Raw genomic sequence first — 15,575 nt, 5'->3', positions numbered from 1 at the left:
TAAAAATGCCAGCAACCTTAGTATTGCTTAAATGTAGTTTTTGAGTGTATAACCTGTGTGAAACTGTGTGCATTGCGTGTAGCGCATTATTTTCGAGTCTCATTCTTCTTCGTTTTTTTTTTTGACTTGGTTATCGATCCCTCTCAGCTGATGCTCTACTGCCTGAACATGTTTGGTCTCCAATAGCAGAGCTGGCAAGCTGGACGCCCCATACTGGACGGAGGAGAGGAAAGGAAAGTCGCTGTCAGAAAATGTCACTATAAGAGTTTTATTACAACTCCTGAGAAGCATCAGGTAAAGATAGTTTGCATTGATACAGTTGTTCCTATGGCCAAGACACACAAATAACCAGGAAGTATTCAAGTAATTATTTCCATTATTTTTTAAGTCAATATTTATACATATCAGTGTGTGTGTGTGTGTGTGTGTGTGTGTGTGTACCATCTCTTTTTCTTTGGGGTGTTTGTGTCGGTAGTCCAGGTATTGTCTGTTCAGCTCTCGGATGTCATGCAGAAAGGCTTGGCCTCGTCTCAGATCAGCTAATCGGGCTTTAAGTTCAACTTTCTCCTTTTGCAGCAGCCACACCTGCCTCTCCGCCCTGACCAACCACACACCGTGTAAAGGGCAGTGTAAGAACTTGAAAACAATCTTTACATGATGTTTTACTTTTTAGGAAAGGTATGTTACTAATTATTTGAAACAGTTTTGTGTTAGTTATGCTTCTAACTGGCAACGCCATGGTTGTTTAAATGACCAATTATTTTGAAAGGGAATACTTTATAGACAATAAAACATTACAGTAATCTGACCTCACCTCATCAGCTCATTTTTGGCCTCCAACAGTCTCTGAGTCTTTGTACGGATCGAAGAACCCACCTGACACACGCGCGCACACACACACACACACACACACACACACACACACACACACACACACACACACACACACACACACACACACACACACACACACACACACACTTTGAAACCTGGGGAACTTATTTAGCACTGTCGCACTCAAACAAGTTTTTAACATGCGCTGACAGCTCAGGGGTATCTAAACTTGCTTAACCAGTCTGTGCCGTACAGTACAGGCTGCCATCGAGTGCTGACATGCTGATGTTTAGCAGGTACTGTATAATGTTTACCAGTGTTGTGACCAAGTCTCTTTGCTCAAGTGAGGGACAAGTTAAGTCAAGTCACAGGTTACGTCAAGTCAAGTCGAGTCCTTCCCTTCAGTCGTCCAATCATGATTCACAGTTTGCGCTGCTGCCACTGCATAGCAGTTAGACAGAAACATGGCAACATTACATTTATATTACTTTATATTTAACAGCTAATATTCAAAACGTATGAATACACGCAAATCACACCGAGTCATCATGCCTCAAGTCAAGTCTCACGTCATTTGTCGAGTCAAATCACAAGTCATCAAAACGAGGATTTGAGTCGACTCGAGTCCAAGTCACCAAGTCCATATTGCTGATGTTTACCATGTTCACCTTCATATGGTTCAGCATACTGCTAGTATTTTGTCATTAACCTAAGTAGTGGATTTGGACATTTCACCCAAAACCACAACTCTCAACCTCATGGTGGTGCTAAAGGACCATGAATGTCTGTATAAAATTAAAATCTTAATTCATTCAATAGCTGTTGAGATATTTCAGTCCGGACCAAAATAGTAGATCAACTGACTGACATTGCCATCCCGTGAGCCATGGCACTAGCAGGGTGAAAAAGCTGGTTGCCATAGTTACCTTGGCGTTCTCTCTTTTTAAAACCTTGAGCTCCTTGGAAGAAGAGATCTGGAACAGAAAAAAAAACACCAGAGAATATACAGTACATGTGTTTGATTTGAATTCTGATATTAGTTAGTATCAAGGTATATGTATGATCTCATTTACTGTAGAATTGATCAATACAACTATAATTTCTTTTTAACATTTTTGGCATTAAAAAAGTTGTTATAGATGATCAGTGTGGTTATAAAAATCTGCTGCTGAAAATGACATGGTCTTTTGTTACACCCTTCTGTTATCACTTATTTTATAAAAATGTCAATAAAGAAACTGTTAAAAAAAAATAAAATAAAAAATAATCTGCTGCTTAAAAATCCAGTATGGCCAAATCCTAACTGGCACTGTAGATCAAAAACACTTAGCTGGAATGTATGCACATTATAGGGGTGCACGATTCACAAAACGTCACGATTCAATATTGATTTTTAGGCTTAAGATTCGATTCAAAACCGATTCTCGATTAAAAAAAAAAAGAAACGATTCACAGTATGTAAATGTAGTTACTTTTCCCATGTGATTGCAGTAGACATACAATTAAAAAAACTAATTAAATGTAGTCTGATATTACTTTATATGTCTTCATACAAAAATAAAAACATTTGCAACTAAATACTGCCAAGTGCCAAGCCTTTGGCCAGCTTTCAAATACATTTAGTTCAAGTACAAAATAAAACTGTTGAATAAAGAGAGCTTTTCGGTCAGAGTTTGGTGTGGGAGTTTAGAGCATTGAAAGAGTTGGTTGAATTTAGGTTGTTCGTCCACGTCTTTAATGTTAATCTCTGGGTGATGGGGCGCCATGTGAGTTCTCAAGTTTGTGGTGTTTGCAAAATACTTAACTTTCATTTTGCAAAGCCTGCATATAGCATGATTCCTATCAAGTTCCGTCTTCCCCTCGAGGTTATAAAAGCAGAAATGCGCCCAAACTCTAGCCTTCAATGAGGATGGAGCAGGTTGAGTAATTCTTTCTGTGAGGTTTGCCATTGTTTGCGCCATAAACTACTTCTGCTGCACTCGTTCGTCTTTTGATTATAACAAGTGCCCAGGCGTCAGGGTGAATTTGACACAGCGCCATCAGAATGGCGAGCTAAACTCATTTCAGGACAATAGTATACACGGCATTTATAAAAATAAATAAATAAATAAAATAAAAATAATTGATTTTTGGAATTCTATCAATCAATTTGGAACCGGTAGAGCTTGAATCGCGATACAAATGTGAATCGATTTTTTTGCACACCCCTAATGCACATCAATGGTAATGATGATTCTAAAACTGAAAATATAAAAGTATAGCACTGTCTTCCTGTGTTATAAATGTTTCACGACCTCCTATGCGTCACAATGCTTAAACAGTTTTGAAATTTGGTTGTAACTGTAATTGCCTATTGTTATATACAGTACAGGCCAAAAGTTTGGACACACCTTCTCATTCAATGTGTTTCTTTATTTTCATGACTATTTACATTGTAGATTCTGACTGAAGGCATCAAAACTATGAATGAACACATGTGGAATTATGTACTTAACAAAAAAGTGTGAAATAATTGAAAACATGTCTTATATTTTAGATTCTTCAAAGTAGCCACCCTTTGCTTTTTTTGATAACTCTGCAAACCCTTGGTGTTCTCTCAATGAGCTTCATGAGGTAGTCACCTGAAATGGTTTTCACTTCACAGGTGTGCTTTGTCAGGGTTAATTAGTGGAATTTTTTCCCTTATTAATAAAAAAGCAAAGGGTGGCTACTTTGAAGAATCTAAAATATGAGACATGTTTTCAGTTATTTTACACTTTTTTGTTAAGTACATAATTCCATATGTGTTCATTCATAGTTTTGATGCCTTCAGTGAGAATCTACAATGTAAATAGTCATGAAAATAAAAAGGAAACGCATTGAATGAGAAGGTGTGTCCAAACTTTTGGCCTGTACTGTATACCCTGATTAAGTTGAGTGTACAGTACACACAGCATTTTTTCATTCTTCTGGTGAACAAAAGTATGTCTAAACCTCTAAATGTTAACCGGAAATATGTTCCAGTTGCTCTTTTGCTTCAACTTTTTGGTGCCTCAAATAAAAAACAGAATTTATGAAGTCTGACCTTTTCCAAGAGTTGCTCTTTTACATTGGAGCAGAAGCAATCAATGGACTGTTTGACTGCTTTAGACTCCACAGACTCCCTGTAAAACACACACGCACACGCCCGCACACACACACGCAAGGAATGTAACCATGTCCAACTGCAATATTTGCAACAAAAAAATATTAAAATTGTGTTGTCATGATATGGAAGGGAGAGATTACAGGCTACTTGTTTGAATAGCTTTGTTTACCTGTACTGGTCACAGAAGTCAAGGAAGGCATCCAGCACCAGCTCCAACTCGGTTCCTCCCTGATGTCTCCTCTTCTTCGGTTTATCCGTGTGGGCCGTCTCTGGTTCTGCAGATGCACGGCCTTCACGTGGGAGAATTTGGTTTTTGTGGTTCCATTTTCGCGGAGTAAAAAGACAGCTCACATTAGGAATTTAAAACCCATTACTAGATTTCCAAAACGCAAGCTTATTTTATGTCCAGAATTAGTATTTTGTGCTGTATAATGAAATAGATTAGACAAAACAACCTCCAAAGTCCAGTTTATACCAAGAAATTGTTTTCTTGCTGAGAGTTTGATGAGAAGATCAATACTACTCAAATATCTGTCAGCTTCATATTTAATGTACAGACATGAGAGTGGCATCGATGTTCTAATGTAACTCTCGGCAAGAGAGTAAAATTTTCCAAAATGTCAGAATATAATGACCTTAAACAGGGTTGAAATATAACATCTGAGATTCAATTCTGAAGTACACAGTGACGTTTGACTTAGCTTGACGCAGCTTAGCCTCTTGTGCTCTCATCCCTTACCTGATGAAGACTTTCTAGATTTAGACTTATCAGACGAAGACTTTCTGGTTCTGGTCAACTGATACCACTTGGCCTTCTTTGGACTTGGGCACTGGATAAATGACATGAAGAAAAAAGACAAATACAACCAAAGTGAAAGGTCACACATGGGCCACAAACCTGTGGATGCTAGGCTCCTGGTTACAACAATCTGCAGAAGTTACTCCGATTCTCCACTGGGCGCGCCTGTGCTGTGTTCCGGTTTTGTTCCGTCCTCCGCCACGCGCCATACCACACCGGGAGCGTCTCAGAAGCGGAGCGTCAAGCTAGTATCTACCTTCCACTCATAGCACTCCTGTAATTTTTTTTTCTGCCGTTGTCCTTATAAAAAGGATCTGTGATGTCTATTGTGTTTTTCAACCTCCAAGATGAATCTCTCGTCGTCCGTGGAGCCGTAGAGGAGAAAATAGAACCTAGCGGAGAGCCGCTTTACGCATTCTACTGGGACACGGCGTGGAATTTCAAACATTGACTTGAATGGCAGCGATTGAACGCGGGGGTCGCAGCGCCTCCGGAACGCAGCGCAGACGCACCCGGTGGAAAATAGGGGTTAGTCCATACCCAACTCCTGTCCTCCTCCTCCTCAGAGGACAGGACTTTCTTCCAGCTCCGCGGAGCAGTGCCAGTGTTAGATTGCTCCTGGAAGAAGAAATAAACGTAGCATAAACGTAACACGTAACACTGTCTCAGCATATGCACAGTCTCCACTTAACTAGTCATACAGGAAGTTCCTGTGACCGTATTAGCACAACATTTGTGGTAGAGCAGGGGTCTCCAACGTTTTTAGAGCAAGGACCCCTTAGCTGAAAGAGAAACAGCAGGGACCCACTACTACACGTATATAATTTAGCTGCATATTAAACATGGACAGATTAGTGAAACGTCATGTAATATTTATACATCATGTTTTGATGTTATACATACATGTGGAAGTCACAGTGAATCATTAAGCTTAACTATATCTGTGGATGGCTACCATAGTGGCTACCTTAACTATAGTAAGCCTATCATCAGTGTTGTGTAGTGTAAATTAAATGTTTTTTGTTTTCATGAATTCGATTCAATTCATCTTTTCTAATTAGAGCTGGGCAATATATCGATATTATATAGATATTGTGATAGGAGACTAGATATCGTCTTCGATTTTGGATATCGTAATATGGCATTAGTGGTGTCTTTCACTGGTTTTAAAGGCTGCATTACAGTAAAGTGATGTCATTTTCTGAACTTACCAGACTGTTCTAGCTGTTCTGTTATTTGCCTTTACCCACTTAGTCATTATATCCACATTACTGATGATTATTTATCAAAAATCTCAGTGTAAATATTTTGTGAAAGCACCAATAGTCAACAATACAATATCGTTGCGGTATAGATATAGGTATTTGGTAAAAAATAGCGTGATATTTGATTTTCTCCATATCACCCAGCCCTATTTCTAATATGCTAAATTCATGTTAATGTCTATTTTAAGACATACTTAAATTTTTGGAAGAAAAATAAACTTTCCAAAAAATTATCAAACGTTAATTTGGAGGGCCCCGTGCTGTAACTCTAAAGGACCCCCTAGGGGTCGCGGACGCCCTGTTGAAGATCTTTGGGATACTACCCTTGTTGGAGACTTTACTATTCACCTCCTTACCTGTGACTCAGGGTCACTGGACACTCCACTTCCTGACTCACTCCTTCTCTTCTTGCCTTTCTTCACCTGCTGGTTTTTCACTTGCCTTGTGGGGACACAGAGACGGATAACCAATTTGATGGGAAGGCAGAATATTAACAAACAGAATAGAAAAGGGCCTGGCCATGCGGCCATATCAGCCAGACTGTTAGGTGCAACACCACAATTTCTTCAAGATGGCCCATCAAACTTTAAAATTGGTCAAATAATACATTTGTATCATGTAGTGTATATACTTTTATTTATATTTTGCACTTGACTTGTGTAACCGTTGTAACAGTTATAAAGTAGATGAAGTAGACATAGGCTACCAATTAAGCTATTCAGTATAGTAAAGTAAAAATAAAATAAAAATAGAAATGATCTTGTCCCCATGTCTAAACGAGAAAGTGAAAAAGCAGAAGCACAGATACTCCTGGCAGAGGAACAAATCAAGCTGACCAAACTGCAGCAAACCAAAGCCAAACTTCAGATCTGCCTCCTAAAAACAGGGCTTGGCTGCTCTCTCCTCCTCAGATGAAGAAGAACCCTGAACATTCTTTATTTTGTAAACTATTGGACATTTAGCCTTTTGTTTTGTTTTTAAAGTGATGGTTCGGAGTAATTTCAGCCTTCGCACCATGACCTCGAGCCAAACACCCCCCCAGAAGCTTTTTTCACCTGGGTCGAACATTGGCAGAGTTAGCTAGAGTAGCGTTATCAGCTGAACAGCTTAGCGCAGAGGCTAATGGACCCACGTTTGTATCTCGTAAATGACCCCACTAATAATGCCCGAAATGATACCAAACTTCTACACTAGTACAAATAGGTTATGTACTCATAAAACGATGGATTGGAAATTTTGTAAGTACACCAGAAGTTTATGTAAATAACACTTGCCTGTTGGTTTCTCGTCTCTGCTGCTGCTGTTGCTACTGAGTGCTTAGGGCAGTCTACAAATTACAACACCAAAAAGAGATACAACAAAATATTTATTAATTTAATGATTAAATAAGGTAGTGTCTCCAAACTTACCTCAATTATAACTTGTCTCCTGCTAGTTATATTACAGCACTTACTTAAAAAAAAAAAAAAAGAAGTAAAATTAATAAATATTTTTGTTGCATCTCTTTTCGGGGTTGTAATTTGTAGACGGCCCTAAGCACTCGGCTTACTGCCAGTAACAGCAACAGCAGAGAGCAGAAGCCAACAGGCAAGTGTTATTTACATAAACTTCTGGTGTACTTACAAACTTTCCAATCCATCGTTTTATGAGTGCATAACCTATTTGTACTACTGTAAAAGTTTGGTATCATTTCGGACATTATTGGTATGTAATTTATTCTAGATACAAAACGGTAGTCCATTAGCCCTCCCGGCTAAGCTATTCAGCTGATAACGCTACTCTACGCTAACTCTCCCAATGTTAGACCCAGGTGAAAAAAGCTTCTGGGGGGGTGTTTGGCTCGAGGTCATGGTGCAAAGGACCCTAGGGTGAAATTACTCCGAACCATCACTTTAAGAGTATGGAAAAAAAAAAAGTACTTCTTTTTCAAATTAGTATTAGTATAATAATTACTTATTTGCTTAATAATATTCCAATCATTCTTTGAACAACATTTTTTCCATTACCTTTTATTGCATTATGTCTTCATAGACCAAAATGATTCATCAGGAACTCTGTGAATTATATATTAACCTTACTCTAGAGCAGTGGTTCTCAACCTTTTTGAGGCGCGACCCCCCCAAAATAATGAGGTTGGTGTTCTCGACCCCCCTCCCCCCTCAACAACGAGAAATAGAGCTGCAAACTGGTGTAAACAGCTGTTTGAACGCGCCTCCCCCTGCTGATTTTGAGTGATTATTTTGAATGCTGTGAGTTTGTGTGCTGGTAGTTTAAGTTTTAGCAGTTGCACCTAGCCTTGTCCAATGTTTGTGTCTTTTTCTCTCCCCCTGACCCGCCTTCAGACCCCTTTCTGTGTTCCAGGACCTCCTAATTCACAAATAAAGCTCTGAATATAACACATGAAATGTACCAAACTTCACACGGTCATGTAAAAACCATTCCCCAGTCTAGAATATGATTTTCCTTTTTTTTTTTCTTTCCCCAACCATCTCGCGACAGGTTGAGAACCACTGGTCCAGAGAGGAACTTCTTTGTGAGCTCACCTCGCTGCAGGCGTCCCTACAGTACTTCTACTCCTCCTTTTCTTCTTCTTCTCTTCCTCATTCTCTCCATCCCTCTCGGTCTCCTTCCTCTTCGCGGCAGCCCCACTCGGTTTAACGGTCGTCTTCGACCTCTGAGGAGTCACCTTTCTCAGAGCTTTTCCTCCGTTCACCCGTTCCTCCTCCAAGACGTTTAAATCTTCCTCCATGGCGGTGCTGTGCAGGGGGTTACCTTGGCAACACAAGAGTTTGCGGGGTCAGCACAAGACTGGTGGTGTGACATTAGGCTAGGTTCTGGAAACAAGGGTCAGGGCTACACAAAGGATTCGCGAAGAAACAGAGGCAGACATGAAGAAAATAGTTTGCCTTTTGTCAGTGTTTTAGTACTCAAGATCGGTCTCAAGACCACTTTTTGAAGGTCTCGGTCTCGTCTCGGAATCGGCCGCATTTTTACTCTCGTCTCGGATGAAGAGGACTCAGGATTTTATTCCAACACCTGTCAAGACCACAACTGCGGGGATATCATAAACCGCATGTGCATTTTATGCATTCATATCATTACTGTGATTGGATGTAGAACTTGCCTGCTTTAAATGCAACCAATAACTTGAATCATTTCTAATTTGAAATGTGTTACTGTTAACCCCCTCTTCTCACGCACTCCCGAGAAAAGTGAATCTTGCAGACAAAAGAAGAAGTTCTGGCTGTCTGGCACTGGCCTGGTCTTGGACTCAGTCTCGATACACAGACTCGGTTTAGGTGGTCTTGACTACAACACTGCCTTTGGGAAATCTGTTTGAACAAGTGCTGCAGTAGAACGACACATTGTTGTCAAAACTGTAACTAGATTAGGAGTAGAAAACCAAATATACAACACAATGCATTATTTATGCCCTTGTAATAGTATCATGGTACTTCATAGATGAAATTAAATATGAGCAACATTAGCTTTTCTCCTCCATTTACAATATTAAGTTTAGCAAACCTTTTGGAGTGCTGTATTTGGCTTTAACTCGGGCTTTCCATTTGGTTATGTTTAAGGTGTCAAATGAAAATAGTTTCCTGCTTTTTTTCAAGAATTGTAGAGACATAATGACACTGACATGGATAGGGATATATAGCCGTGCGGTGTAAAGACCCTTACCATAATTCAGCTGCAGTCCCTCCAGGAAGCTGCCTCTCTCTATAGCAGACAGGTTGGGAGAATCCATTTGATCTTTACATGAACCTTTCTGGATTTGAACACAACAGAGGTAAAAAAACAAACAAATTACAATTCCATAATGTACAGTCAATCAAGTTAACTTTAAGTCCAGTGTAATAACACAATTGCAGACATAGTGTTAAAGAAAGCGTTGGGAATCGGCTTTAAAAGGAGATAACATGATGTCTGGATTGAAGCCACCCTCAGACTGAACACCCCCATGCTTTAGTGGCTTATATATCTTAAGCCCCTCCCACTAGACCAACAAAACATCAAAATGTTGCTCATTGTTTTTTGTATTTCAGCACAGCAGTAGGGTGGGGGAAAAAAACGATACAGCATAGGATGACGATATTTTCCGTGGCAATACTGTATCGATACACAGACGGCAAGTATCGATCTATTATTACGTTTGTGTTGATCAGTTTGTCTGCTTGACAATCCCATTTTGCAGCAATGTAATTGAAGAGAGATGAACAAACAGAGAAATGTATCTTTTTAGATAAAACAGATGTTGACAAAGTCATCATTTGAAATTGGGGAAAAAAAGGTGATAGATAATAGATAGATATTTTTAGAAAAATAAGAACTTTTTGATTTTAATAAATTACAATATATCGCAGAATATTGCAATATGTTTAAAATCGCAATAATATTGTATGGTGACATAAGCATTGTGATGATATCGTATCCTGAGGCCTCTGGTGATCCCCACCCCTACGCAGCAGTGTAGATTACAAGACTGACATCAAAACCGTATCCATTTCGGTTTTTATCTGCTGACCATTTTTCTTTTTCAAACATAAAGACTCCTCATCATTTTGACTGAGAGAAGAAAAATACAATTGACAAGGGAATGAGCCATTTCCCTCTGGGGCTGGGCAAAATATGGACATTACATCCATATCGATATATGACCCTAGTTAGGGCTGCCCCCTCTTAGTCTATTAGTCAACTAACTTTTAGTCAGTTAAGTTATTTTTCATGCTGAATGACTAATTTTTTCCAAGACTTATTTCTCTGGAAAACACAATATTTAAAGTGGTGGGGTGGCATGATTCTTTGTGGAGAAACTCAGTTTTACAGATCTGTCGATTAAATCATACGAGTGTTAGTCAACTAATAGTCTATATCCTTGACGTTCCACTTCCGGGATTGCTCCATTGCTGCCGGAAAATCTGCCGGATTTCACCAGAGAATGTCTAATAAGGGGAGAACTTCCACTCTCTGGAAAATTCTGGGTTGGTACAATGGGGCTAATAGGGAGTGAGATAGGGAGTGAACAGGCTCTCCATAGACAGGCTCTGCTATGGTTAACTGCTCCTCAGATCTCTGCAGGGTAAATCCAGACAGCTAGCTAGACTATCTGTCCAATCTGAGTTTTCTGTTGCACGACTAAAACTACTTTTGAACGTACACATGTTCGACCAAAACAAGTTCCTTCCGACCTATTTTGCAGCGGCAACGCAGCTTTTCTCCGGGGCTTAGCACCGCCCAAGACGACTGTGGTTAGTTTAAAGAAATGTCAATAAACCAGAGCACGTTTTCCTCCCAAACCCCCGAATGCTATGTGGAGTAGCCAGACTCTCCTACAGCGCGCTTTGGAGGAGGATCTGGCAAAGCACCAATAGTCAACCCTACAATATCGTAATATAGAGTTTTGATGGATGATAACAATATCGATTTCGACATAGATGTATTTGGTCAAGAATATCGTGATATCTGATTTTCTCCATATCGCCCAGCTCTATTTTCCTCCCTTTTTTTTTTTTTTTTTGCCAATACAAATTTTCATCGAATCAGTAGTGTAGTATTGACCAACTCACTTGACTCTCATGTTGTGTCGCCGTGAGCGCTTTGGCTCCTCTGGCCTTTTTGGCACTGTGGAGACATAGAAGCACATATTCATCATCATCATCATCATCATCATCATCATCTTCAATATTTGAGCCATCACCGTCACCAGGTGAGGGGACACCTCCAACCTGCTTACTGAGTCGTTGAGCAATCCTCCAAGCTCAAGTGACACACAACTCCAGGCTTGTGTTGCTGAGCCCTACTACAGCCAAATGGCTGAGCCCCAAATCTCGTAGGGAGCCGTTGTTTCATTCTGTTTAGCTGCTATGTGGCTAACCTCAAGCCAAACTCCATTTAATAGACGTTGTACATTCATGTATTAACCGCAAACCTAACCCTAGTCTCGCATTGCCAGACCTTCCTCCGCAGCGCTTTGGAGATAGGTCTGGCAATGCGAGACTAGACTACTGCAAAGCTAATTTCCTTACAAATGTGTGTTTTTTTTAAGTTGTAAATGTCCATATATTTTACCATTTGGTAACGTTATGCTTATTACCAGCACAAACAAATAACTTATTTTTTCTCTTATCACACACGTTTCTTCCAAATTAGGGTTTGTTGCGAAAAGAACGAATCAATTCTGAAAGTTGTAAATTAGCTAAGGTTAGTGTAACGATAAGGTTAGCTAGCTAGCTACATGCCGAAACTAGCAGCACAAGACGTGACCGGTTTCTAAGCATAACGTTACTAATGTTATGAATGTGTTACATTTGCCTGTAACTTAGAGCGGGGCAACGTTATATTGTCAACTTTACAAATGAAATTCGTGACTTTACCAACTAGATAAACTCATAACTGATAGTTCTCACCTCATTTGGAACAACTGTAGCTTAATGAAGTAAGAAGTTTGTTTTGTAAACACTCCGCAGCTCGAATTGATACCGCTTCCCGCAAAATGCTTGAAGTTCCGGACTGTACCATTTCAGATATACAGGGGAGGGGTGGGAGGGGGTACAATAGTTAATCTTTATAACGACGAAAACGTTACATCTCAAAATGAGAGTTTATGTGCATAACATTACAACGCTTTAGCCTTAATTTTACAGTGACACAGTATGGATACACTTAGCTTAAAATAAATATCTGCACTGAAAATGTATATCTATCCCAAGCGGAATCATTTAAATTTCGGTCCTACGGAAAGCGAAAGGGCTCAGTATCTGCTTCTCTTACTGTAAAACATCCATGATCTGCTCTGATCAAATCAATACATCCATGCATCAAATACAGTTTTGCTCTGATGTACAGTACAGGCCAAAAGTTTGGACACACCTTCTCATTCAATGTGTTTCTTTATTTTCATGACTATTTACATTGTAGATTCTCACTGAAGGCATCAAAACTATGAATGAACACATATGTAATTATGTACTTAACAAAAAAGTGTGAAATAACTGAAAACATGTCTTATATTTTAGATTCTTCAAAGTAGCCACCCATTGCTTTTTTTGATAACTCTGCAAACCCTTGGTGTTCTCTCAATGAGCTTCATGAGGTAGTCACCTGAAATGGTTTTCACGTCACAGGTGTGCTTTGTCAGGGTTAATAAGTGGAATTTTGTCCCTTATTAATAAAAAAGCAAAGGGTGGCTACTTTGAAGAATCTAAAATATAAGACATGTTTTCAGTTATTTCACACTTTTTTGTTAAGTACATAATTCCATGTGTTCATTCATAATTTTGATGCCTTCAGTGAGAATCTACAATGTAAATAGTCATGAAAATAAAAAGGAAACGCATTTGAATGAGAAGGTGTGTCCAAACCTTTGGCCTGTACTGTATGTATACATATCTGATCAATATGTAACGTCACCCATAGATTTCTGAAGAGCCAAAATAAAGCTCAGGGCTCTGATCGATCTTTTATTTCAAGGGAACAAAGTACAACAAAAAACGCGTTTATATACTTAGTTTATAAAGAGCAGTGGAAGTATTAAGTTTTTAAAAAACAACCTAAAACACAATTCTAGTTTTAGCACCTGAGCAAGAGAAAGGGATGGCTTTTTGTTTTTCTATATCTTAGAATGTATTATATCTTGAATATAGACAATAAAATCACTACTAAATAAAATATGAGGATTAAAAACTGTCCTGGCCTATACATATCATATACAATCCCTTGGAGTAATAAATACAATAGGACTGAACTACATACCTAAATGTATTTACCATTGTACACACAGCACTGACAAAGCAAAGTACATGAGATCACAAAGCTCTTTTTATTTATTTATTTTTATTGATTTTAAATTAAAATCTTTACAAAACAAATCTGGGATGACAGTGAAAAACAGTCAGAGCAAGACCGTAGTCAAAAGTTCTTCCATATAATTTTAACTATAAAACATTCAAAAGGATTTCATTCAGGTTGTAAACCATGTTACTTAGAAATGTATAATTGAACCCTACTTTAGTATTATTATAATAATTTAAGAACGATTTCTTCAACTATTCTCTTCCCTTCATGTTCCCATAATAAATAAATTAAAACAGTGACACAGTTTCCGTATGTCCTGACTGTTCATTAGTACCTGAATGCCCCGTTTCCAGCTAGCTTTGTTTAGATTATCTTTAATATGGCTCACTCTGCTGGTTTCTCAGGGTCCTAATAGGACCCAAACTTATTATTGAAAAGATTTAAGGACCCATCTGAAACAATCCCAATATCCATTGTGGATTTCAACTTTCTACCGCAAAAAAACCAACAACCTCAAGAAACAAATCATATAAAATCACGTCACAAAGACAGAAAAAATCTCATCAAAGACCTGAAATGTTTAAGTTGTAGTGTGCAGCTTACAAAGTGATTAATATGGCTTTTAATCCAAACTTAACCTTCAATGGGATCTTCCTCTATCGTTGAAGTTAAAAGACGTGTGTGTGTGTGTGTGTGTGTGTGTGTGTGTGTGTGCGCGTGTGTGGTTCTTGCCACTGAAGTCCTGAGATGTCCGATGCTACAGAGCTGCAAATTTCCCTTTAAAAAGCATCCTTAATGGAGATATTATCACAAAATAGCTGATTGGAATCAACACATTGTTACATATTTGTACTGTATATAGCATAGGCAAAACTATTTCATCAAAAACTAGATAGAATAGAATTTATTTTAAGCATAAAGTCTACTCTGGACCTTCGGAGGTCTTGTGGCACCTAAAGGTCATTTTTTTTGTTCTAAATGCTCTGAATCATGAGGACTAGACATGCTGATGGTCCTTTTGGTAAGACGGGATCCCCTCATTTGCCTCCCTGTGTGTGCTTTAGCTTGTGCTGCCCGCTTCCTTTTTTTTGCCTTTGGTAGCTTGTGTGTCTGGTCTTCCATGTTGCTCTCCTTCTACATTTTAATCCCGGCGTACAGTTTGTCTATCTGGGATCTGAAGTACTGTCGCATTTCGTTCCTCTTGGCCTTCATTGTTGGAGTGAGCAGGCCGTTCTCGATTGAGAACAGCTCGGTGTGGATGCAGATGGCCCTCACCTAAAAAGGACCGCACGCACACGCACACACCGCACGCACGCACGCACACAAGTTGGCAGGTGGCGTTAGGCAGGATGATAATGTTTCAGTTCCAGGAAAACAGCATCTCATGCCTAAACAAAGTTTGGAAGAACATTACGTCTACAGAGCTACCCAGTGCTATACAGAAAAGGATATTTCATATTTCAAATCTCAGCCGAAATATGAGCGAGTGTTTTACCTGCTCAAAGGACTTGAGGCCTCCATCCTTGCCCAGTTGCACCATGTCCTTCAAGATGGCTGCCTTGACTTCCTGAGAGGACATAAAAGAGAGGTAGCTCTTTTAATTCACACTCGGTACATGAGCTGTGTTTTCTTTTCTTTTTTCTTTTTTACACACAAGTCAAGTGGGTGTGTTGTCTATGATCTTTTGTCACTTTTCTTTAGTATGTTTGGTCAATTTTTCATTCATAAAACAACCACTTGGAGTCATCAAAGC

At 39.1% G+C, this 15,575-nt stretch overlaps 2 protein-coding genes across 7 annotated transcripts in view; both read right to left on the bottom strand.

Annotated features, from left to right (window-relative positions):
- Positions 1-58: 58 nt before the first annotated feature.
- On the bottom strand, positions 59-12,550 carry cenpu (centromere protein U). Of its 3 annotated transcripts, none has more exons than XM_039812603.1 (13): positions 12,436-12,550; positions 11,596-11,650; positions 9,710-9,797; positions 8,569-8,797; positions 6,382-6,466; positions 5,301-5,378; positions 4,701-4,791; positions 4,131-4,251; positions 3,899-3,977; positions 1,761-1,808; positions 815-876; positions 442-598; positions 59-213 (listed from the first exon to the last, which is right to left on the bottom strand). In XM_039812603.1, the coding sequence occupies exons 1-13, from the start codon at positions 12,438-12,440 to the stop codon at positions 100-102; spliced, it is 1,212 nt and encodes a 403-aa protein (XP_039668537.1). In that variant the 5' UTR covers positions 12,441-12,550; the 3' UTR covers positions 59-99. The 3 variants fall into 3 exon arrangements, with proteins under 3 accessions (XP_039668537.1, XP_039668535.1, XP_039668536.1); XM_039812601.1 differs by lacking the exon at positions 12,436-12,550 and adding an exon at positions 11,763-11,893; XM_039812602.1 differs by lacking the exon at positions 12,436-12,550 and adding an exon at positions 11,763-11,893 and having other exon boundaries at positions 4,131-4,253; positions 4,706-4,791.
- Positions 12,551-14,488: 1,938 nt separating this feature from the next.
- The window catches only part of LOC120567168 (long-chain-fatty-acid--CoA ligase 1-like), a 30,069-nt gene continuing 28,982 nt past the window's right edge, over positions 14,489-15,575 (bottom strand). For all 4 annotated transcript variants that reach the window (XM_039814031.1, XM_039814034.1, XM_039814033.1 and 1 more), the window contains 2 exons: positions 15,318-15,389; positions 14,489-15,097 (listed from right to left, as the gene is read on the bottom strand). In XM_039814031.1, coding sequence (XP_039669965.1) covers positions 14,957-15,097; positions 15,318-15,389 — 213 coding nt within the window. In that variant the 3' untranslated portion in view covers positions 14,489-14,956. The remainder of the gene's footprint in view (positions 15,098-15,317; positions 15,390-15,575) is intronic.

Source organism: Perca fluviatilis, chromosome 10, assembly GCF_010015445.1.
Source record: "Perca fluviatilis chromosome 10, GENO_Pfluv_1.0, whole genome shotgun sequence".
In the NCBI taxonomy this organism is placed as follows: domain Eukaryota; kingdom Metazoa; phylum Chordata; class Actinopteri; order Perciformes; family Percidae; genus Perca; species Perca fluviatilis.
This window is presented reverse-complemented; position numbering and strand designations above follow the sequence as displayed.